The sequence below is a fragment of the Scyliorhinus torazame genome, chromosome 15 (genome assembly GCF_047496885.1).
Source record: "Scyliorhinus torazame isolate Kashiwa2021f chromosome 15, sScyTor2.1, whole genome shotgun sequence".
Taxonomy (NCBI): domain Eukaryota; kingdom Metazoa; phylum Chordata; class Chondrichthyes; order Carcharhiniformes; family Scyliorhinidae; genus Scyliorhinus; species Scyliorhinus torazame.
The window spans coordinates 56,453,194-56,477,036 of NC_092721.1; the positions used below are offsets into that span (position 1 = coordinate 56,453,194).

General features: G+C 47.0%; 1 protein-coding gene across 1 annotated transcript in view; it reads right to left on the reverse strand.

Annotated features, from left to right (window-relative positions):
• LOC140391389 (T-cell surface protein tactile-like) overlaps positions 1-23,843 on the reverse strand; it is a 187,607-nt gene that overhangs the window by 19,199 nt on the left and 144,565 nt on the right. The window contains exons 8-9 of the mRNA XM_072475937.1: positions 14,963-15,078; positions 12,781-12,919 (exon numbers count right to left, since the gene is read on the reverse strand). Of these exons, the coding sequence (XP_072332038.1) occupies positions 12,781-12,919; positions 14,963-15,078 (255 nt within the window). The remainder of the gene's footprint in view (positions 1-12,780; positions 12,920-14,962; positions 15,079-23,843) is intronic.

A 23,843-nucleotide genomic window follows, 5' to 3' on the forward strand; every position in this document is an offset into this window, starting at 1 on the left:
TGAGGGATAAATGCAAATTACTGCAGATGCTGGAATCTGAAACCAAAAGAGAAAATGCTGGAAAATCTCAGCAGGTCTGACAGCATCTCTAGAGGGAGAAAAGAGCTAACGTTTCGAGTCCAGATGACCGCTTTGACAAAGGGCGAGAAACCAATAATCACCACTTAAAGCCAATCTCCATACAATCAGACAGTCTGGCCTGGACACTGTGCCTGGATGCTGCAGGAAGCAACACCACGGACGCAGTGGGCAACATCCAAACATCCAGGGGGTGAGCGTGTGCACCGTTGAGGGGACCAGTACCCAAGGGTCCAGTCTAGATAATGTTATGTGCGGGTGTCTGGGTTACAGGGTCTGGTGCCCGGTGACCAGGGGCTCCCACAGCCGGGGATGTATGGACAGGTTGTATGGATGTGGGGGGACGGGAGCAATGGGGGAATGGACGGTCCTGGAAGACACCACTGGTTGGCACTCTCTCACTCTCCAATTTGCTACAGATATTTCGCATGCATGTCACGTTGCATGCACCGGGCTGTCAGCGAGTGCCCTACATCATCAGGAAGGGGTTCCATTCCCTGAACCTCCAATTTGTGTGTGACCATCAGATGAAGAGCATGCACAACAGCTACATCCTTGGCCGGCAGATATCCCCGGATGGCCAGTTGGCTCTTGGGAACAAGTGGTACCTGCTGAGGAACTGGCTAATGATGCCAGTACGTACCGGTTCCGATGCAGAGACGAGATACAATAAGGCCCATGCAGCCACCTGGGCTGTCATTGAGCAGTGCATCAGACTCCTTAAAATGCAGTTCCGATGCCTCGACTGCTCTGGTGGTGCACTGCAGTATCCAGAGGGTCGAGCGCTTCGTGGCGCTCTGCTGTCCCTTCCACATCTTTGTGCAGCAGCAGGAAAACGTGGCGGGGGAGGAACATGCGGCCACGTCCGAGGAGGATGAGGACGATGTGGTGCCAGACCAGGAGAGGTGGAGGACGAGCCCGGGGAGGCTCCATAGAACCAGGTGGAGGATGGAGGACAGGTGGCAGCAACGAGGGTCTGGCAAGCCCAAACGGCCTGGAAAGCCTTCATCCTCATCCGTTTCACATAGAACGTGGCTTCACCCATCATCCCACCCCCTCTCCCCCTTCCTACCACCCTGTTCCACCCGACCAGGATGTGTATGATATCAAGCTGGGTGAGGGGAATGTTTCGGTGCTGCTAACGGGTCACTTTTGAATGCAGAGTATGCCGAGAGCTGAGCACTGGTGCTCCTCAATCTAATAATAATAATCTTTATTATTGACGCAAGTAGGCTTACATTAACACTGCAGTGAAGTTACTGTGAAAAGCCCTTAGTCACCACACTCCGGCGCCTGTTCGGGTACATGGAGGGAGAATTCAGAATTCCAAATTACCTAACCAGCAAGCCTTTTGGGAATTGTCGGAGGTCCTGCAACGTTGTCTACCTCATACGCTGCAGGAAAGTATGTCCCGAGGCGTGGTACATTGGCAAAGCCATGCAGCCACTGCAACAACAGATGAACGGACATCGTGCAACAATCACCAGGCAGGGATGTTCCCTTCCAGTCGGGGAACATTTCAGCAGTCAAGGGCATTCAGACTCTGATCTTCGGGTAAGCGTTCTCCAAGGTGGCCTGCAGGACGCATGACAATGCAGAATCGCCGATCAGAGACAGAGACAAATTCTGCACGCATGGGTAAGGCCTCAACCGGGATCTTGGATTCATGTCTCACTACATTTAACTCCCCACCATCTGGCCTGGGCTTGCGAAATCCCACCAACTATCTGGGCTTGAGACAATTCACATCTCTTTAACCTGTGATTATCTCTCTCTAGTCGCACCATTGGACCTTCTCCGTCTGGACCTGTAAAGACTTAATTACCTGCAAAGACTCGCATTCAAGGTATAATCTTGCATCATTGGCTTTGTCTATATATGCTGTGTTTGTGTAACCCACCTCTTCACTCACCTGATGAAGGAGCTACGCTCCGAAAGCTCGCAATTCCAAATAAATCCGATCTACTTTCCTTATATTCCACGCAGGCTTCATCTGTTCCCAGCCTTTTAGCCCTGACAAATGCCTCCTTTTTCTTTTTGACGAGGCCTACAATATCTCTCGTTATCCAAGATTCCCGAAAATTGCCGTATTTATCCTTCTTCCTCACAGGAACATGCCGGTCCTGAATTCCTTTCAACTGCCACTTGAAAGTCTCCCACACGTCAGATGTTGATTTGCCCTCAAACATCCGCCCCCAATCTATGTTCTTCAGTTCCCGCCTAATATTGTTATAATTAGCCTTCCCCCAATTTAGCACATTCATCCTAGGACCACTCTTATCCTTGTCCACCAGTACTTTAAAACTTACTGAATTGTGGTCACTGTTACCGAAATGCTCCCCTACTGAAACATCTACCACCCGGCCGGACTCATTCCCCAATACCAGGTCCAGTACCGCCCCTTCCCTAGTTGGACTGTCTACATATTGTTTTAAGAAGCCCTCCTGGATGCTCCTTACAAACTCCGCGACCTGGTATAAGTTATAGCCAAGTTCCGCACACATGAGTGCGGCCTCAACCGGGACCTGGGATTCATGTCGCATTGCATTCACCCCCCACCATCTGGCCTGTGAAATTCTACCAACTGTCCTGGCTTGATACAATTCACACCTCTTTAACCTGGGGTTACCCCATCTCTGGATCTGTAAGGATTTAATCACCTGCTAATGGTCGCATTCCTAGCATTGTTTGGCATCTTTGAATTTGTCTATATATGTGTTTCTGGAGCAGACCTCTTCATTCACCTGAGGAAGGAGCAGCGCTCCGAAAGCTAGTGACATCAAAACAAACCTGTTGGACTTTAACCTGGTGTTGTAAGACTTCTTACTGTGCCCACCCCAGTCCAACGGCGGCATCTCTATGTCCTGCCGACCTCACTTGGGAGATAGCCCTTCTCTCAAATCCCCAGCCAGCTCCATCGTCGTCTGCTCAGCAGCATTTAGGATCCTGAGGCCCTGATTCACTCGACCATCTCTTCCCTGCCTGACAGGGACATACCTATCAAGGACACGTAGTACCTGTTCCTTGAACAAGTTCCACATTTCACTTGTGTTCTTCCCTGACAGCTTATGTTCCCAACTTATGGACTTCAATTCTTGTCTGACAACATCGTATTTACCCTTCCCCCAATTATAAACCTTGCCCTGTTGCATGCACCTATCCCTCTCCATTACTAAAGTGAAAGTCACAGAATTGTGGTCACTATCTCCAAAATGCTCCCCCACTAACAAATCTATCACTTGCCCTGGTTCATTACCAAGTACCAAATCCAATATGGCCTCCCCTCTGGTCGGACAATCTACATACTGTGTGAGAAAAGCTTCCTGGACACACTGCACAAACACCTCCCCATCCAAACTATTTGATCTAAAGAGTTTCCACTCAATGTTTGGGAAGTTGAAGTCACCCATGACTACTACCCTGTGACTTCTGCACCTTTCCAAAATCTGTTTCCCAATCTGTTCCTCCACATCTCTGCGGCTATTGGGGGGCCTATAGAAAACTCCTAACAAGGTGACTGCTCCTTCCCTATTTCTGACTTCAACCCATACTACCTCAGTAGGCAGATACTCCTCGAACTGCCTTTCTGCAGCTGTTATCCTATCTCTAATTAACAATGCCACCCCCCCACCTCTTTTCCCACCCTCCCTAATCTTATTGAAACATCTATAACCAGGGACCTCCAACAACCATTTCTGCCCCTCTTCTATCCAAGTTTCTGTGATGGCCATCACATCGTAGTCCCAAGTACCGATCCATGCCTTAAGTTCACCCACCTTATTCCTGATGCTTCTTGCATTGAAGTATGCACACTTCAACCCATCTCCGTGCCTGCAAGTACTCTCCTTTGTCAGTGTTCCCTTGCCTCACTACACGCTTTGGCGTCCTGAATATCGGCTACCTTAATTGCTGGACTACAAATCCGGTTCCCATTCCACTGCCAAATTAGCTTAAACCCTCCCGAAGAGTACTAGAAAACCTCCCTCCCAGGATATTGGTGCCCCTCTGGTTCAGATGCAACCTGTCCTGCTTGTACAGGTCCCACCTTCCCCAGAATGCACTCCAATTATCCAAATACCTGAAGCCCTCCCTCCTACACCATCCCTGCAGCCATGTGTTTAACTGCACTCTCTCCCTATTCCTAGCCTCGCTATCACGTGGCACCGGCAACAAACCAGAGATGACAACTCTGTCTGTCCTGGCTTTTAACTTCCAGCCTTACTCCCTAAACTTGTTTATTACCTCCACACCCCTTTTCCTACCTACGTCGTTGGTACCAATGTGCACCACGACTTCTGGCTGCTCCCCCTCCCCCTTAAGGATCCTGAAGACACGATCCGAGACATCCCTGGCCCTGGCATTCGGGAGGCAACATACCTTCGGGGAGTCTTGTATGCGACCACAGAATCTCCTATGTATTCCCCTCACCATTGAATCTCCTACTACTATTGCTTTTCTATTCTCCACCCTTCCCTTCTGAGCCCCAGAGCCAGACTCAGTGCCAGAGCCCTGGCCGCTAGGGCCTTCCCCTGGTAGGTCATCCCCCTCCAACAGCATCCAAAACGATATACTTGTTTTGAAGGGGAACGGCCACGAGGGATCCCTGCACTGTCTGCCTGTTTGTTTTCTTTCCCCTGACTGTAACCCTGCTACTCTTGTCCTGTACCTTGGGTGTGGTTACCTCCCTGTAACTCTTCTCAATCACCCCCTCTGCCTCCCGGATGATCTGAAGTTCATCCAGCTCCAGCTCCATTCCCTAATACGGTCTTTGAGGAGCTGGAGTTGGATGTACTTCCCGCAGGTATAGTCAGCAGGGAACCGGTGGTATCCCTCACCACCCACATCCTACAGGAGGAGCATGCAACTGGCCTAGCCTCCATCCCCTCTTACCTTACAGAATATAGCTGCCCTGTGGACCAACTGGACCTCCGCCCTCCGACTCTGCTCCCAGTCAGTTGCACTCTCTGTAAAACCCCTGGCTCCCTTCTCACTCTTTGCGGAAATGTAGGAAACAAAATCAAAGGAGCACCGTACCCCCTCCTCACCTAACTCCCTCAGTCACCAAGCTCTCACCATAGCACTCAAATGCACCAAATTCAGCACTCAGTGCAAAACCGCCAGGCTGGATGTGTTGAGGGTTCTCACTTGTGTCTTTAGCCCCGACCTTACCCTCTGCTCCTCGCTGGCAAGTTATGTGACCCCGCGAGGTTGGGTGAAAGTGAGATCACTATGGAGGTCTGTGGGCTGTGTTAAGGGGTGCTGTGCGAGACAAGAGGAGACAGACTTACCTGGCTGCATGACGAAGGTCATTCATTTTACAAAATTGCAGGTCCGTCCTCTATTGGAGTGATCTGGCACTAACAATCGTGGCCACAGCCTCCTAGTTACGGTTGGTTACTTAATTAGATTGACGTCTGTCCGACCGAGGATAGAGGGTTTCTCGCCTCTGCTCAACCCCATCGAGCAGTTTGCTGAGGGCTCCCTCTGTAAAAGGTGATGCTGTCTTTTGGGCAGCCTTTCCCACGACTGGACTTCGAACAACTGCTTGGGAGGTGTTTAAAAGGAGCATCCCACTGATTACAGAGGTAAAGTTTTACCAGTGTGAGTGTACCAGAGGCAAGCCGGCATGAGCGTGTTATGTTTCATGTGAAGAAAAATAATCCTCTTAAAGAGGCTGAATACATGGTGAGTTTTCCCACCAGCGCCGATAGCAGGATTCTCCCATTTTCTCATCGGAACCAGTGCTTTGAAAAAGTATGGTAAGATTCCATGTAGTGTTCCAGTCATTGCTGTTTGCTGCACACTGCACAACTTTGTGTTGCCTGAGGGAGAAATTAAGGAGATGAGGAGGTTTTTGAAGGGGATAGATCTCCATCGAATCCATCGAATCCTGTTGCCAATCGGCACCAGAGTCGCCAATAATGTTGCTCTTTTTAACTGGATACTGATATGACAGTTATTAATGATGATATTGCTTTTCAGAGTCACCAGGTATCAAATGATACCACCACAAGGTTTTACTGGATATCGATCAAAGACCAAACAACCAGTTACTTAGTTCAAGTTCAATGATAGCTTATTTACACACAAGAAATACTTCGACATGCAACATAAAACACTACAAGCTAAATTACACCTAACACTACAACAACCTGTGCTTAACCTCAGGCACCCTCAGGCTTTATGCAGAGGAACAAGACCTTTGTACGGATCTTGCATGGCTGGATCTGGAGAAGTGACTTCGTTTCTGCTAGGCTCATCCATCTGGTAGCGATTGTTGGTCTTGAACTTGTCTTCTGGTCATGATGCTACACTTTCGGCGTAGGTCGGGGCCAAGAGAGACCGAGCACCGGGGCCAAGAGAGACCGAACACATGGCAGTGCCTCTCTTTATCCTTCTGGGGTTTTGCGCTCGTTTGGGCGGTCCTTAGCTTTGGGCCCAATAATTTGGCAGGCTTCGATTTTGGCCAATAAAGGGGCGGGTGCTTTGATGACGGGGCATGTCCTGAGCGGTCATTGACCTTGGCTTTTTGGGCTCCCTGAGCAAAGGGTGTGGCGCCGATGAGTTAGTTTCTGTATCTGTTATCTGAGTACAGGTCTTTTGTTCTGAGAAAATGGGCCATTAGAATGCAAAGCATCTAGTTATCTCAGTTGCCAATATACATAAGCTCTGAGCGTCTGAGTCCTGGGTTGACCACATTTCCCATGGTCCTTTGCAGTTGGCCATATTTCCCGGGATCCTTTGTAAGTGGCCATCCCAGATGGCGACAATCCCTGCAGTGCAGAAGGAAGCCATATTCCCCATTGACTCTGCACTGACCCTCTGAAAGAGCACTCTACCTAGGCCCACTTCCCCATCTTATCTCCGTAACCCCACACATTGATCATGGCCAATCCACCTAACCTGCATATCTTTGGACTGTGGGAGGAAAATGGAACACCCAGAGGAAGCCCATATAGACACGGGGAGGGCGTGCAAACTCCATACAGTCACCTGAGGTTGGAATCAAACCCGGGTCCCTGGCCCTGAGGTAGTAGTGCTAACCATTGTGTCACTGTGCCGCCCTAACGAGGGTGAGGATTTAAACAAGTCACATGAAGAGTGACATGGTGGCACAGTGGCTAGTACTGCTACATCACAATGCCAGGGACCCAGGTTCAATTCCGGCCTCGGATGACAGTCGATGGAATTTTCACATTCTCCCCGTGTCTGAGTGTGTTTCCTCCGGGTGCTCCGGTTTCCTCCCACAGTCCAAAGGTGTGCATGTTAGGTGGATTGGCCATGCTAAATTGCCCCTTCGTGTCAAAGAACAAAGAATAAAGAAAGGTGGAGTTGAGTTACAGGCATAGGATGGGGGCCTGACCTTAGGTAGGATGCTCTTTCAGAGGGTTGGTGCAAACATGATGGGCTGAATGGCCTCCTTCTGCACTGTTTGGATTCTATAAGAGGTCATTGCACAGGAATCACATGGAAGATATGCCCATAACATCCTGATAGCTCCAAGAATCTAGGAGGGTAGAGTGCAGACAATTTCCCACAATTGTTAGTTTCTTTCACCTTTCCTGCATGGAGGACCCCATCACCTTCAACCTCAGTGATAAATTCTCACGAAGATTCAACATTCTCATAATGTAATGGGAATATCAGTAGTCACTGCATGCCCTAAAGATGGGATTTTCCTTGGAAAAACTTAACTCATGTAACCTTGGCAACATGAGGCTTCTGTGGACCCTGAACAGCACTCCCCACTTGCATGTCGATAGTATAGTGTCTCTGACTTCACCAAGTCAGAGTGGACAACAGCCTCTAAGCGGCTGGAATTCCAAATTTCACAGGGATGCACTAATTTTAGTTTGATACCTGCTCAATGTGGCATCACAACCACACATATCACTCTTTCAGGTATTTGCGGATGGATGGCTCAACAGGGAACAGCATCATGAGAGCATCATGTATCCCATCGCCAGCTCTTATCAATGTAAAATGTTAAGACATCACCTTGTAACTGCCCACCATTCGCACATCAGGAATCTGCGACCACTATCATATAGATCACGCAGAATGTTGAGACATCATCTTGCTACTATCCCCAAAACAACATTTGCACATTGGAAAACAATGACCATTGACATCTAGACCACAATGTAAAGTTTTGAGCTTTGTTTGCATTGTCCTCACTGAGAGTGAGGTTGCCTGAGGCTCAACCACTTTGGACCCTGCAATGATTGGACGCCGAGACAGTCTCTGTCCTGGATGACCTTTGCATTCGGGCAAAACCTTGAGTAGTCATTATTGTACAACAGCCAATGAAGAATTATTTCCTGCATGGACTTTTAAAAGAGTTGCACTTGCATTGCAATGAGAGTCTTGGGTTGGTACAGCTCACAAGGCCTTTCAAGTCTACATATTCCAAGGCACTGAGAGATCTAATGCAGGTAGGGAATATACAGTGAATGGTAGAACCCTCAAGAGTATTGAAAGTCAGAGAGATCTAGGAGTACAGGTCCACAGGTCACTGAAAGGGGCAACACAGGTGGAGAAGGTAGTCAAGAAGGCATACGGCATGCTTGCCTTCATTGGTCAGGGCATTGAGTATAAGAATTGGCAAGTCATGTTGCAGCTGTATAGAACCTTAGTTTAGCCACATTTGGAGTATAGTGTTCAATTCTGGTCGCCACACTACCAGAAGGATGTGGAGGCTTTAGAGAGGGTGCAGAAGAGATTTACCAGAATGTTGCCTGGTATGGAGGTTGAGGGGCGACCTGATAGAGGTCTAGAAAATTATGAGGGGCATAGACAGTGGATAGTCAGAGGCTTTTCCCCGGGGTAGAGGGGTCAATTACTAGGGGGCATAGGTTTAAGGTGAGAGGGGCAAGGTTTAGAGTAGATGTACGAGGCAAGATTTTACACAGAGGGTGCCTGGAACTCGCTACCGAAGGAGGTGGTGGAGGCAGGGACAATAGTGACATTTAAGGGGCATCTTGACAAATACATGAATAGGATGGGAATAGAGGGATACGGACCCAGGAAGTGTAGAAGACTGTAGTTTAGTCGGGCAGCATGGTCGGCACGGGCTTGGAGGGCCGAAGGGCCTGTTCCTGTGCTGTACATTTCTTTGTTCTTTGTTTGTTGTTCTCTGTCATGCATTGAATTCCACATCATGTTGAGTGCTGTGCTTTACCCAAGGACCACTTAAAGCCTGGCTAAGGAGTCGTGCAGGTCCAAATAAAGATTGTGCAAGCTCAGCAAACGGCTTTGTGAAGATGAACACACAACACTTAAATCTGACAGTTTTAACCCCTCTTGCAGTCAAGCCTGAGGAGCCATTTGATTCTCATGACACCGCAAAAACTGTATTAAAGTTGCAAAGTCTCTTAATGGACTGCTGATTGGGCAGATCTGCAGCAAAAGCAATGGAGCTCACCCTGCTTATTGGAACCATGAAATTATGTTACAATGTTATGCACTACACCGAACCCCAAGTTGAATGTTATAATGAGTTCCTATTATCTCTCTGAATAAGAAACGCTCACACTTCCTGGGGGCGATTCTCCAAACAGGGCCCGGGCACGACCTAGTCTGGCCACCACAGGGGGCCAGCACGACGCGGGAGCAGGTCACACCGCTCCAGCGTCCTTACACGGCAGCAAATGGGTGTCGCGCCAACCCGCGCATGCATGGGGGACGTCTTACGCATGCCGGCCCCTCACCAACATGGGGCCGCGCGCGGAAAGACGTAGGCCCGGGGGGGGGGGGGAGAGGCCGGCCCGCCAATTGGTGGGCCCCAATCGCGGGCCTGACCCCATTGGAGGTCACCCCGGTGAAGGAGCCCACCTCCCTCCCCTACAGGCCGCCCACCCCCAGTGTTCCCGCAGAGTTCTCGCCGGCAGCAACCAGGGGTGGACGGCGCCATCGGGAACCTGTCGTGTCGTAGCGGCCGCTCGGCCATCCGGGCCAGAGAATCGCCGCTCGCCGGTTCTCGGAGCAGCCCGGTGCGAATCGCGTGCCGCTGGTTTACGGGGTGTGGGAGAATCATGTGCGGGGGTCGGGGCGGTGTGGCGTGATTCGCATGGCGCCCTGGCGATTCTCCCACCCAGCATGGGGGGGGCGGGGAGAATAGCGCCCCCTGTCTTGCACTTCACGTGAATTTTGTATTTTCTCCATCCAGGTAATGTTAAGGAATAACAAGGCATTCTACACTTCTGTGAGAACTAAGAGGATGATCAGAGTGAGACTAGGGCCGATCAGGGATAGTGGAGAGAACTTGTGCCTAGAATCTGAGGAGATGGGGGAGGCCTTAAATGAATATTTTGTTTCAGTATTCACGAGAGAGGGACCTTGTAGCTCACGATATTAAGAAGGGGGATGTGCTGGAAATTTTGAAAAGCATCAGGATAGATATGTCCCCTGGGCCTGAAGGGATATACCCAAGGTTACTACGGGAAGCGAGGGAGGAAATTGCTGCGCCGTTGGCGATGATCTTTGCATCCTCACTCTCCACTGGGGTAGTACCGGATGATTGGAGGGAGGCGAATGTTGGTCCCCTATTCAAGAAAGGGAATAGGGAAATCCCTGGAAATTACAGACCCATCAGTCTTGCGTCTGTGGTGAGAAAAATATTGGAAAGGATTCTGAGAGATAGGATTTATGATTATTTAGAAAAACATTGTTTGATTAAAGATAGTCAGCACGGCTTTGTGAGGGGTAGGTCATGCCTCACAAACCTCATTGAATTCTTTGAGGATGTGTTGAGACACATTGATGAAGGTTGGGCAGTGGATGTGGTGTATATGGATTTCAATAAGGCATTTGATAAGGTTCCTCATGGTAGGCTCATTCAGAAAGTTAGGGGGCATGGGATACAGGGAAATTTAGCTGTTTGGATATAGAATTGGCTGGCCGAAAGAAGACAGCGAGTGGTAGTGGATGGAAAGTATTCCGTGTGGAGGTCGGTGACCAGTGGTGTCCCGCAGGGATCTGTTCTAGGACCTCTGCTGTTTGTGGTTTTTATAAATGACTTGGATGAGGAAATGGAAGGGTGGGTTAGTAAGTTTGCCGATGACACAAAGGTTGGGGGAGTTGTAGATAGTGTTAAGGGCTGTTGCAGGCTACAACAGAACATTGACAGGATGCTGATCTGGGCTGAGAAGTGGTAGATGGAGTTCAACCTTGATAAATGTGAAGTGATTCATTTTGGAAGGTTGAATATGAATGCTGAATACAGGGTTAAAGGCAGGGGGCGGGAATCTCTGATCCTGAGGCTGTGTTGACGCCATTGTAAACGTTGTCGCGTTTCACAACAGCATCAACAGGCCCCCAGGCGCAGCGATGCCAAGCCCCTCAGTAGGCCAGCGACCCATGCCACTCCAGCTGCCAATACCGGCATCAAATGGACACCGTGGGTCTGCGCATAGGTGCTGCGACCGGCACCAATGCGCGCATGCGCAGTGCGACTGGCCTGATTGTGCGCATGTGCGGTGACTTCCTTCTGCGCGCCGGCCCCAACGCAACATGGCACAGGGCTACAGGTGCTGGCATGGAGCAAAAGAGGCCCCCAACCCGAGAGGCCGGCCCGCTGATCGGTAGCCCCGATCGCGGGCCAGGCCACAGCGGAGACCGCCACCCCGGGGTCGGCCCTCCCCCCCTAACATGTCGCCCCCTGTTGGATGCATGCCAAGGTCCCGTCAGGTAAGTCCACACGTGGAGGGAGGTGGCGGGACTCAGATGTTTTTTTGCGGCCCCTTGGCCCATCCCGGGTGAGGAATCGCCTGGCCGACCGCACCGGCACCAATGGCGCCGATTCTCCGCTCTCCAGAGAATTGGCAGAATGGTGTCGTGGCGGTGTGGCGCGACTCAGCGTGGGCTGAGAGAATCCCGCCCAGGATTCTTGGAAGTGTGGAGGAACAGAGGGATCTTGGGGTCCACGTGCATAGATCCCTCAAAGTTGCCACCCAGGTTGAAAGGGTTGTTAAGAAGGCGTGTGTTGGCTTTCATTAACAGGGGGATTGAGTTTAAGAGCCACAAGGTTTTGCTGCAGCTTTATAAAACCTTAGTTAGACCACACTTGGAATATTGAGTCCAGTTCTGGTTGCCTCATTATAGGAAGGATGTGGTTGCTTTGGAGAGGGTACAGAGGAGATTTACCAGGATGCTGTCTAGACTGGAGGGATGTCTTATGAAGAAAGATTGAGGGGGCTCGGGCTTTTCTGACTGGAGTTAAGAAGGAAGAGAGGTGACTTGATAGAGGTGTGCAAGGTGATAAGAGGCATGGATAGAGTGGATAGCCAGAGACTTTTCCCCAGGGCGGAAATGGCTGTCACGAGTGGACATAATTTTAAGGTGAATGGAGGAAGATATAGGGGAGATGTCAGGGGTAGGTTCTTTGCACAGGGTGGTGGGTGCGTGGAATGCACTGCCAGTAGAGGTGGTGGAGTCAGAGTCATTAGGGACATTTAAGCGACTCTTGGACAGGCACATGGACTGCAGTAAATTGAAGGGGTGTAGGTTAGGTTGAGCTTAGATTAGGCTAAATAGTCAGCACAACATCGTAGGCCGAAGGGCCAGTACTGTGCTGTACTGTTCTATGTTCTATGAATGAACTGTACTGTTGCCTTTTTCAACATCATAATAATCTTGTGTGATTTTGTGTAATGCTTCTCTTCCTAACTGATTTTAGTACCTGAGATCTTACCGAGATCTTACCTTTAATGGTGATGTTAATGTAAGAACTGCGATGTAGATTAGTCCCCGGAATATTAGCATCACAGATGTACATTCCAGCAGTCTCTTCAGTTATATTTTCCAAGGTCAGCAGATTGGAATTTGATACTGTCCCATTAACCTTCAAAACAAATCATGAATTTATATGTAAGTTTGAAAGAGTCAAGAAGTTTGAATTTATTCCAGCCCCCAGTAAAGTGAGCACAATATTGGGTTAGAACACGGATTTCTCCCAACCTTGGCTGCTTTCGCTTTTTTTTATAATTCATCTCAACCAGAAGAGCTTGCTATGTCACAGGGATCACAAATCACGGCTAAAATACTCTTTTACTGCAAATGTAGTTCTTCTGAATTGTGTTAAAGCTCAATGAAACCAGATGAGGGTGAGAAGCACAATAATTTAGATGCTGGAAATCTGAAGTAAAAACAGAAAATGCTGGAAATCCTCAGCAGGTGGAAAGAGAAAGAGAGTTAACATTTCAGGTCAATCTAACCAGAAAGTCCATCCCATCTCGAAATGTTGGATGTTGGATTGGTTTATTTACATGTGTCTTCCTCAGAGTTGTTTCTCACTTCCTGTCTTGCTCACCACTTGAATTCTGTATTTTCTTCCATCAATACCATCCAGCTGATGCTAGGGAATAAACTGTAATGTTGCTTTTTTAAATGCAACAATAATCTTGTTTGATTTCATCCCAATTTTTTCAGGTGAAATATCTAGATTGTCAAATATATACTCCCAATTGTGGCGGGATGGGGGGCGGGGGAGGGGCGGGGGTAAAGGCACAATTTTGTAGTATGGATCTACCCTAAGCTTCAATAAGTCGCAACAATCTGTTAGGACTTTAAACATATCACTTCAGACTTCCCTCCGATCTTCTGTTGAAGTGCCCTCCGGCCATTTGTTTCCAAGACGGGGTATCAACAATCTTTCTTCTCAACGACAATCTCAAAATGGAACAAAGGAAATAGTCATAGCCTTAAAATCTTCAAGACCCATCTCGAGATCAGGTCCCTAAAGGCAGCAGTTCAAGTAGACAAGTTTGTAAAGAAAGCATTTGGAATGCTCTCCTTCATTGGCAGAGGTATAGAATATAAAAGTAAGGATATAATGTTGGAATTGTATAAAATACTCTTGAGGCCGCAACTAGAATATTGTGTGCAGTTCTGGTCGCAACATTACAGAAAGGACGTTATTGCTCTGGAGAGAGTGCAGAGGAGGTTTGCAAGAATGTTGCCAGGGCTAGAAAAGTGAAGCCATAAGGAGAGATTGGATAGGTTGAGGTTATTTTCCTTGGAACATAGAAGGCTGACGAATGACTCAATTGAGGTGTACAAAATTATAAGGGGAAGAGATAGGGTGGACAGGATTAAATTGTTTCCATTGCTGGTGAATTCGAGAACCAGGGGACATAGATTCAAGATAAGTGGCAGAAGGTGTAGAGGGGATATGAGGGGAAACATTTTTACGCAGAGGATAGTAGGAGACTGGAATTCACTGCCCAACTTGGTGGTGGAGGCAGTGACTCTATACTATTTTAAAAGATGTGGAGATGCCGGCGTTGGACTGGGGTGAGCACAGTACGAAGTCTTACAACACCAGGTTAAAGTCCAACAGGTTTCCTGTTGGACTTTAACCTGGTGTTGTAAGACTTCGTACTATTTTAAAAGATACCTGGATCTGAACCTTAAGTGCTGGAAGGTCATGGACCGGGTGCAGGATGGTGAGATTAGAATGAGTGTCCTCAGGCTGGCATGAGCAAGATGAGCCGAATGGCATCCTCTTGTGCTATAACATTTCTGTGATTCCGTATACCACCATAGACAGCAGCGGATCAAGAAGACAGCTCACCACCACCTTCTCAAAAGAAAATTCGGGATGGGCAATAAATTCCGCCCAAACCAATGATACACATATCCCATGAATGAATAAGAAGAACATTTTTCCTCATGTTGCCCCTTTTTTTTAATCAATCACCTTAAATCTCCTGTGACAAAATTTTATGCACTGAAGCAACAGTTCTGGTGATCATGCGGTTGCTCCATATTATTCTGCTCAGCCCAACAAACAAGCAATAATGACGAATAAATTCTCCAGAATATAATACTCATTCATGTTTTAATAGTTTGAAACTATTTTCCTTTTTATTAATGAGAACGTTACCTTTGTCCACCTGTAATGCGGAGTCACTGAACTGTTAATGTGGCATGAAATGTTCAGAGCATCTTCAAGAAACACCTCATAGGGACCCGCAGGAGTTAATTCAATGTTGCTCAGATCTGGAAACAATGGCCGACAAAATACATTGAAGGAATATCGGTGTGACAGAGTCTACTACACGAATTTGCAAGAATTACAGAAATGTAGGAAGAAGTGGATTAGATACTTGATCTTACTGTCTGCATTTGGAAAATTTGGTGGGAGAATTACACTCCCAAAATCTGATTTCCGCCCATAACTTAATTCCATTGCTACTGTGCAATCCTCACTGCTTGGTTCTCCTCTCATCCCGTACTAAAATCCACCCCAGTGAATTAAAGGACTGACCCATCATTTGTGTACCTTGCTGCAAGTTGTTGTCACTGTGTGCTATTTTAAAACCAATATGATATATCTATTGGAGTGATCTATGTAACCAGATTTGCTGCAGCATATTCCTCTATGGCCACATTTTTTGCTTTAATGAAAAGCAGTGATGTTGCTTTGTAATTTGTGGCTGTGAGCATGTCTCTCGTTGACATCTCGACCATCAACATTGATAGCGAATAAAAAACACAAGTGAAAACTGCCATTTTATCGATATGATAGGTTGCACTTTGTTTTAATTTCATGGCAAGGCATCAAGGTTGTGAGCAGCACAATGCATTGATGCTTATAATTGTCAATAGGTGTGCCATCATACAAGGAGACTGCTGCCCATTTAGATAACAGCCCAATGAGGAAAATAATCTACAGTAACAATGTAAACATGTTTTGTGAAAAGTTTCATAAACCATTACAATCTGAAATAGTGAGCCTCATGTCTCTTTTTTTAAGCAGTGGAATGAACACCATAGATTTCTGTACAGGTTCTATGCCATTGTTGCTCCAGATGCGCACACTATCCCACAAACAACAATGAAAAAACAATGAAATAATCACCACGTAATCTGTTTTAATGCTGCTATCAAGGGATGCATATTGGCTAGGATACCGTTAGAACTGCCTTGTTCTTCCACAAATAGTGCCATGGGTTTTTTACATCCACCTGAAAGGGCAGACGGGGCCTAAGAAACCACCTGAAAGATTCCCTTAAAATTCCCAGTAACAACAGCCTGGATTATGTGCTCAAGACTCTGGAATGATGCTTTAACTGGTTTGTTTCTGAAACTCGGACGTAATTCATTCACTGTCGCGTGCTTTAGGATTTCCTGAGTTTGCGGAAGGGACTAGGAAGGGTGGATTTTCTGCTCCCATTTTACCAGATTGTGAGTGGCGGGAACCAGAGAATTCTGCATGGGTCCCAAAACAGCTTTATCTCAGCGGGATTTCCCAGATCGATTATCCCCACGCCCTGCCAATGACATAACGGGAACCCCAATTTTGAAAGTCAGGATACCCATTTTTATAGATTTAAATGTAATTATCAGGTCGTCACGCATGATAGACCCCCCACCCCCCCGCACTTTTAGATTGTCCATTCACATCAGCATGAGGGCGCACTGACGTGAATAACAATAGGTCCCCCATGATGTGCACCAGGTGAGTAGAACCCACAGGAGGCACACAGATGAGTACTGGGTGGCTGCGAATGTTATGTCCGTGCAGTGCCCTGGCACCTCCCCGGACAGTGTCAATCAGAATCTGCCATGTCAGCGAGACAGCGTGGAACCTTGCCCCTTAAATTTTATTTGCCTAAGTGACTAGAAGTACAGTGGCGGAAACTACCCTTGAGGTTGGCAGCTTTTACCTTGTTGTCTGCTACCCGCTGTGTCACTCTGCCAAATAATGAGAAATTTTCACCCACTATATAAATACAAAATTTACTTTTTTTTACCAGATTGTTTCAAGGAGGGAAACTGGCTGATTGATACCTCACTAAATGTGACTTAACTAATACTTGCAGACAAATAGTCTAAGCAACATTTTCACTGCCCAAGCAATTATTTAACTTGAAGAATATTCACAAGTACCGTATGGACTGGTACAAAGCTCCCAGCAGCTCAAACCGCATCCATCAATTTACTGTTAATTGATTACATGAAAAGATTTCTTCATAAATACCTGAAGTTATTCAATAACAATGTGCATTTTAAATCAACTCTATTAATGTGAATGTATCAGAATGCCAGTTCAGGAGGACTATAGTATTCTCTAAGTCTGAATAAAGATTGTAGACTTCCAGTTAACACAGATACTTTATTCAGTAGGTGCGTTCTGTTTCCAGAGCTTAACTAGATGTAATACAGTCAAGAGGTATGACCAGTGAAGCTAAGGTAAGCTGCCTATGCTGAGCTGTCTGTGTCTGCTGCTGCTCACTAGCCCTGTGCTTCTGAAAGAGGCGGATCCTGCCTTGGGCTGGACTAAAAACAAAAGCCATCTAAGAGACAAATACCCGTCTCTGATGCTGCCCTCTAGTGATGCTGTGGCTGTTACATCTATCTGTAGTCCCTGGTGTATGTGCAGATGTATGTACAGATGTACAGATCACTACTTCCCAATGTATTTGACATGTTTTCTAGACTGGCCTCAAGAAAACTGTACATAACAAGTGGTGAGAATATGCAAATCTGCACACTGTGAAAATGATAAAAGTAATACAGAAACAATTAACTGTGTTGTGAGTCCATCGTGAGAAATGTCTTGTGCGTGTTTTCTCACGATGGACTCACAACACAGGCATACAAAATGATCAGGGGGTTAGATAGGGTGGACAGTGAGAGCCTTCTCCCGCGGATGGAAATGGCCAGCACGAGGGGACATAGCCTTAAACTGAGGGGTAATAGATATAGGACAGAGGCCAGAGGTAGGTTCTTTACTCAAAGAGTGGTGAGGCCGTGGAATGCCCTACCTGCAACAGTAGTGAACTCGCCAACATTGAGGGCATTTAAAAGTTTATTGGATAAGCATATGGATGATAATGGCATAGTGTAGGTTAGATGGCTTTTGTTTTTTGACTTCCCATGTCGGTGCAACATCGTGGGCCGAAGGGCCTGTACTGTGCTGTATCGTTCTATGTTCTATGTTCTATTATTACCCGAGCCACGTGCCAATTGGCATAGGGTTGAGAAAATTAGGGAAGTTACCACGTGGCTAAAGGAGTGGTGCGGGAAAGAGGGATTCCATTTCATGGGGCATTGGCATCAGTACTGGGGCAGGAGGGACCTGTACCGTTGGGACGGTCTTCACCTGAACCATTCTGGGACCAGTGTTCTAGCGAATAGGATAAATAGGTTGGTCACAAGGACTTTAAACTAGCAAGTTGGGGGGAAGGGAAGTGTAAAGCTGTGGACAGTATAATGGTTAATGGAGATCAAGGCAGCAGGTTACGTGACAGGTTATTATGTAGAGATATGGGTTCAAAGACAAGGAAAATTAGGAGAAAGGGTAAGAGGAAAAATACATTGCGAAAAGTTACTGATCAAGGTGTTAGGATTCATAACAAAGACATAAAAAACAGCATAAGTGTACTTTACCTGAATGCTCGTAATAAGGTAAATGAGTTGATGGCGCAAATCATCGTGAATGACTATGATTTAGTGGCCATTACTGAAACATGGTTAAAAGATGGTCACGACTGGGAGTTAAATATCCAAGGGTATCAGACTATATGAAAGGATAGAATGGACGGTAAGGGCGGTGGTGTAGCTTTGTTGTTTAAGGATGGCATCCGGGCAATAGTAAGGGATGATATTGGTGCTATGATGGACAAGGTTGAATCAATTTGGGTGGAAATCAGGAATAGTAAGGCGAAAAGGTCACTGATAGGAGTAGTCTATAGGCCACCAAATAGTAACAGGATGGTAGGGCAGGCAATAAGCAAAGAAATAACAGATGCATGTAGAAATGGTACAGCGGTTATCATGGGAGATTTTAATCTGTATATCGATTGGTTTAACCAGGTTGGTAAAGGCAGCCTTGAGGAGGAGTTTATAGAATGTGCCCGGGATAATTTCCTGGAACAGTATGTAATGGAACCTACAAGGGAACAAGCGGTCCTAGATCTGGTCCTGTGTAATGAGGCAGGATTGATTAATGATCTCATAGTTCGGGATCCTCTTGGAAGGAGCGACCACAATATTGTGGAATTTAAAATACAGTTGGAGGATGACAAGGTAAAATCAAACACTAGTGTTTTGTGCTTAAACAAAGGGATGAGAGAAGAACTAGCTAAGGTAGACTGGGAGCAAAGACTTCATGGTGAAGCAGTTGAGGAACAGTGGAGAACCTTCCGAGCGATCTTTCACAGTGTTCAGAAAAGGTTCATACCGACAAAAAAGAAAGACGGTAGAAAGGGGAAAAATCGACCGTGGATATCTAAGGAGGTGAGGGAGAGGATCAAATTGAAGGAAAAAACATACAAAGTGGCAAAAATTAGTGGGAGACTAGAGGACTGGGAAGTCTTTAGGGGACAACAGAAAGCTACTAAAAAAGCCATAAAGAAGAGTAAGGTAGACTATGAAAGTAAACTGGCTCAGAACATAAAAGCAGATAGTAAAAGCTTCTACAAATATATAAGACAAAAAAGAGTGGCTAAGGTAAATGTTGGTCCTTTGGAAGATGAGAAGGGAGATTTAATAATAGGAGACGGGGAAATGGCTGAGGAGCTGAACAGGTTTTTTGGGTCAGTCTTCACAGTGGAGGACACAAATAACATGCCAGTGACTGATAGAAATAAAGATATGATATGTGAGGACCTTGAGATGATTGTAATCACTAAGGAGGCAGTATTGGACAAGCTAATGGGGCTAAAGGTAGACAAGTCTCCTGGCCCTGATGGGATGCATCCCAGAGTGTTAAAAGAGATGGCTAGGGAAATTGTAAACGCACTAGTGATAATTTATCAAAATTCACTGGACTCTGGGGTGGTCCCAGAGGATTGGAAAGTAGCAAACGTGACACCACTGTTTAAAAAAGGAGGTCGGCAGAAAGCGGGTAATTATCGGCCAGTAAGCTTAACTTCGGTTGTAGGGAAAATGCTGGAATCTATCATTAAGGAGGAAATAGCGGGGCACCTGGAGGGAAATTGTCCCATTGGGCAGGCGCAGCATGGGTTCACAAAGGGTAGGTCGTGTCTGACTAATTTGGTAGAATTTTTTGAGGTCGTTACCAGTGCAGTAGATAACGGGGAGCCAATGGATGTGGTATATCTGGATTTCCAGAAAGCTTTTGACAAGGTGCCACACAAAAGGTTGCTGCATAAACTAAAAATGCATGGCATTGAGGGTAAAGTGGTAGCATGGGTAGAGGATTGGTTAACTAACAGAAAGCAGAGAGTGGGGATAAATGGGTGTTTCTCTGGTTGGCAACCTGTAACTAGTGGGGTCCCTCAAGGACCAGTGTTGGGCCCGCAGTTGTTCACAATTTACATAGACGATTTGGAGTTGGGGACCAAGTGCAATGTGTCAAAGTTTGCAGACACAAGATGAGTGGTAAAGCAAAAAGTACAGAAGATACCGGAAGTCTGCAGAAGGATTTGGATAGGTTAGGTGAATGGGCTAGGGTCTGGAAGATGGAATTCAATGTTGCCAAGTGTGAGGCTATCCATTTTGGGAGGAATATGCTAATCCCAGCAGAATGGATTATTATTTAAACGGTAAGATGTTAAAACATGCTGCTGTGCAGAGGGACCTGGGTGTGCTGGTGCACGAGTCGCAAAAAGTTGGTGTGCAGGTGCAACAGGTGATTAAGAAGGCTAATCGTCTTTCATTGCTAGAGGGATGGAGTTCAAGACTAGGGAGGTTATGCTGCAATTGTGTAGGGTGTTGGTGAGGCCGCATCTGGAGTATTGTGTTCAGTTTTGGTCTCCTTACCTGAGAAAGGACATATTGGCACTGGAGGGAGTGCAGAGGAGATTCACTAGGTTGATCCCAGAGTTGAGGGGATTAGATTATGACGAGAGGTTGAGTAGACTGGGAGTGTACTCATTGGAGTTTAGAAGAATCTTATTGAAACATATAAAATTATGAAGGGAATAGATAGGATAGATGCGGGCAGGTTGTTTCCACTGGTCGGGGAAAGCAGAACTAGGGGGCATAGCCTCAAAATAAGGGGAAGTAGATTTAGGACGGAGTGTAGGAGGAACTTTTTCACCCAAAGGGTTGTGAATCTCTGGAATTCCTTGCCCAGTGAAGCAGTTGAGGCTCCTTCTTTAAACATTTTTAAGAAAAAGATAGATACCTTTCTAAAGAATAAAGGGATTCGGGGATATGGTGTACGGGCCGGAGAGTGGAGCTGAGTCCATAAAGATCAGCCATGATCTCATTAAATGGCGGAGCAGGCTCGAGGGGCCAGATGGCCTACTCCTGTTCCTAGTTCTTATGTTCTTAGTTTAGTCGGGCAGCATGGTCGGCACGGGCTTGGAGGGCCGAAGGGCCTGTTCCTGTGCTGTACATTCCTTTGTTCTTTGTTTGTTTTGTAAACTGTGAAAATAGAATCATTGAATTTACAGTGCTGAAGGAGGCCATTCGGTTCATTGAGTCTGCACCGGCTCTTGGAAAGAGCACCCTACTTAAGTCCAAGCCTCCTCTCTGTGCCCAGCAATCATGCCTAAATTTTGGATACTCCGGGGCAATTTAGCATGGCCAATCCACCTAACCTGCACATTGTTGGACTGTGGGAGTAAACCGGAGCACCAGGAGGAAACCCACGCAGATATGGGACAGTCTGCCGATCCGGAATTGAACCCGGGTGCCGCCCATAGAACAGTAATTTAAATAGCTTAATTCCACCAAAAGCTATTTGCTAATTTAACACTGTAAAATACTACCATTGGCACAACATACACAAATCAACTTGGAAAGCATCTGACCATTTATTGTTTTCTCAAGGTGCAATGATGTCTCACTGGAGACACCATCCGCACGTTTGTTTGAGGGGACATTTTTTAAGTTTCCGGAGTCAAGTTAAGAGTGGTTTTCAGTTGCCTTTGTCATCAGTTAAAGATAAAAACCACAGAAGGTTATTTCCCGACCATCTCTGATCAACACAAAACCCTGTAAATCACTTTAGTACAGATAAATCAGGAGAGGATGGTAATCAAGCTTCAGACACAGAAATATCACTGTGAATATTGAAATGTCAGGAGACAAGCTTACATTCCCATGCTCTATCCTAACTGAAGTTAGGATACATTTGCAGGTATTAAGTAGTAATGTACAGAATGCAATTTGCAGTTGGTTTGGTGCAGTGGCAAAGGAGCTTTTCTGATGAAATGTAGAATCATAGAATTATTTTAATAACAAACGTTTTATCAAGGTATTTATTTATCATAGAATTTACAGTGCAGAAGAAGGCCATTCGGCCCATCGTGTCTGCACCGGCCCTTGGGAAGAGCGCCCTACTTAAGCCAACATTTTCGCCCTATCCCAGTAACCCCACCTAACCTTTTTGGACACTAAGGGCAATTTAGCATGGCCAATCCACCTAACCTGCACATCTTTGGACTGTGGGAGGAAACTGGAGTACCCAAAGGACACGGGGAGATCGTGCAGACTCCACACAGACAGGACCAGTTTCCATTTTCCTGAGCTGGTGTGCTGGCATCCTACTGGCCTTCTCCCCATACTCATGTACGGTCCCTCTCGCCTTCCTCAACTGCCCCACTGCCTTCCCTGTGGATATCAGACCAAACTCCATCTGCAGCTTCTGCCGCTCCTTCCAACAGCCCCACCTCTGGGGCTTTTGAGTATCTCCTATCCACCTGGAGTATCTCCCTAATCAGTCTATCCATCTCTGCCCGCTCCACCTTCTCCCTCTGAGTCCATACCGAAATCAGCTCCCCCCCTAACTACTGCCTTGAGCGCCTCCCATACCATTGCTGCCGAAACCATACCGTTGCTGTGTCATTTATCACCAAATAATTCTGGATGGCCTCTGGGTGTGGGGCATGGACCGACACAACAATTGCCGAATAGCCGGCATCCACCACCCCCACCAGCAAAGCCCTATCCAAAATGAAAACATCAATCCGGGAGTAAACTTTGTGTGCATGGGAGAAAAAAGAAAATTCCTCCGCTCTTGGTCGTCCGAACCTCCACAGATCTGCCCCCCCCCCAACCCCCACACCCCCATCTGTTCCATAAACCCCTTCAGTTCTTTCGCCGTGGTTGGCACCCTTCCTGTCCTTGAACTCGACCGATCCAACCTCGGTTCTACAACCGTATTAAAGGTGCCCCAATAATCAGTCTATGTGAGTCCAGGCCCAGAATCTTCCCCAACACTGCCTCAGTTGGCTGGTTTAGCTCACTGGGCTAAATCGCTGGCTTTTAAAGCAGACCAAGGCAGGCCAGCAGCACGGTTCAATTCCCGTAACAGCCTCCTCGAACAGGCGCCGGAATGTGGCAACTAGGGGCTTTTCACAGTAACTTCATTGAAGCCTACTCGTGACAATAAGCGATTTTCATTTCCTTTCATTTCATTTTCATTTTCATTTCATTTCATTTCATAAATTCCACGTCATCCCAGTTTGGTGCATAGATAATCACTAATACCCACCGGCATCCCCTCCAGCTTCCCACTCAACGTAATGTACCTACGCCACTATGCTCCCTACCTCAAATGGCATCCGCTTATTGATCAAGATCACTACCCCCTAGTTTTAAAGTCCATCTCCGAATGAAATACCTGCCTAACCCACCTCTTCCTCAGCCAAGTCTGATCCACTACTGTCAGGTGTGTCTCCTGTAGCATTGCCATGTCCGTCTTCAAACACGTTTGCCTTCAAACTCTTTGAACACGTGAGCTCTCTTGACCGGGCCTTTCAGCCCTTTCACGTTCCATGTGATTTGCCCGGTCACCCCCGCCCCCCCCACCTCCGATCAACCATCACCCTTCTTAGGCCAGC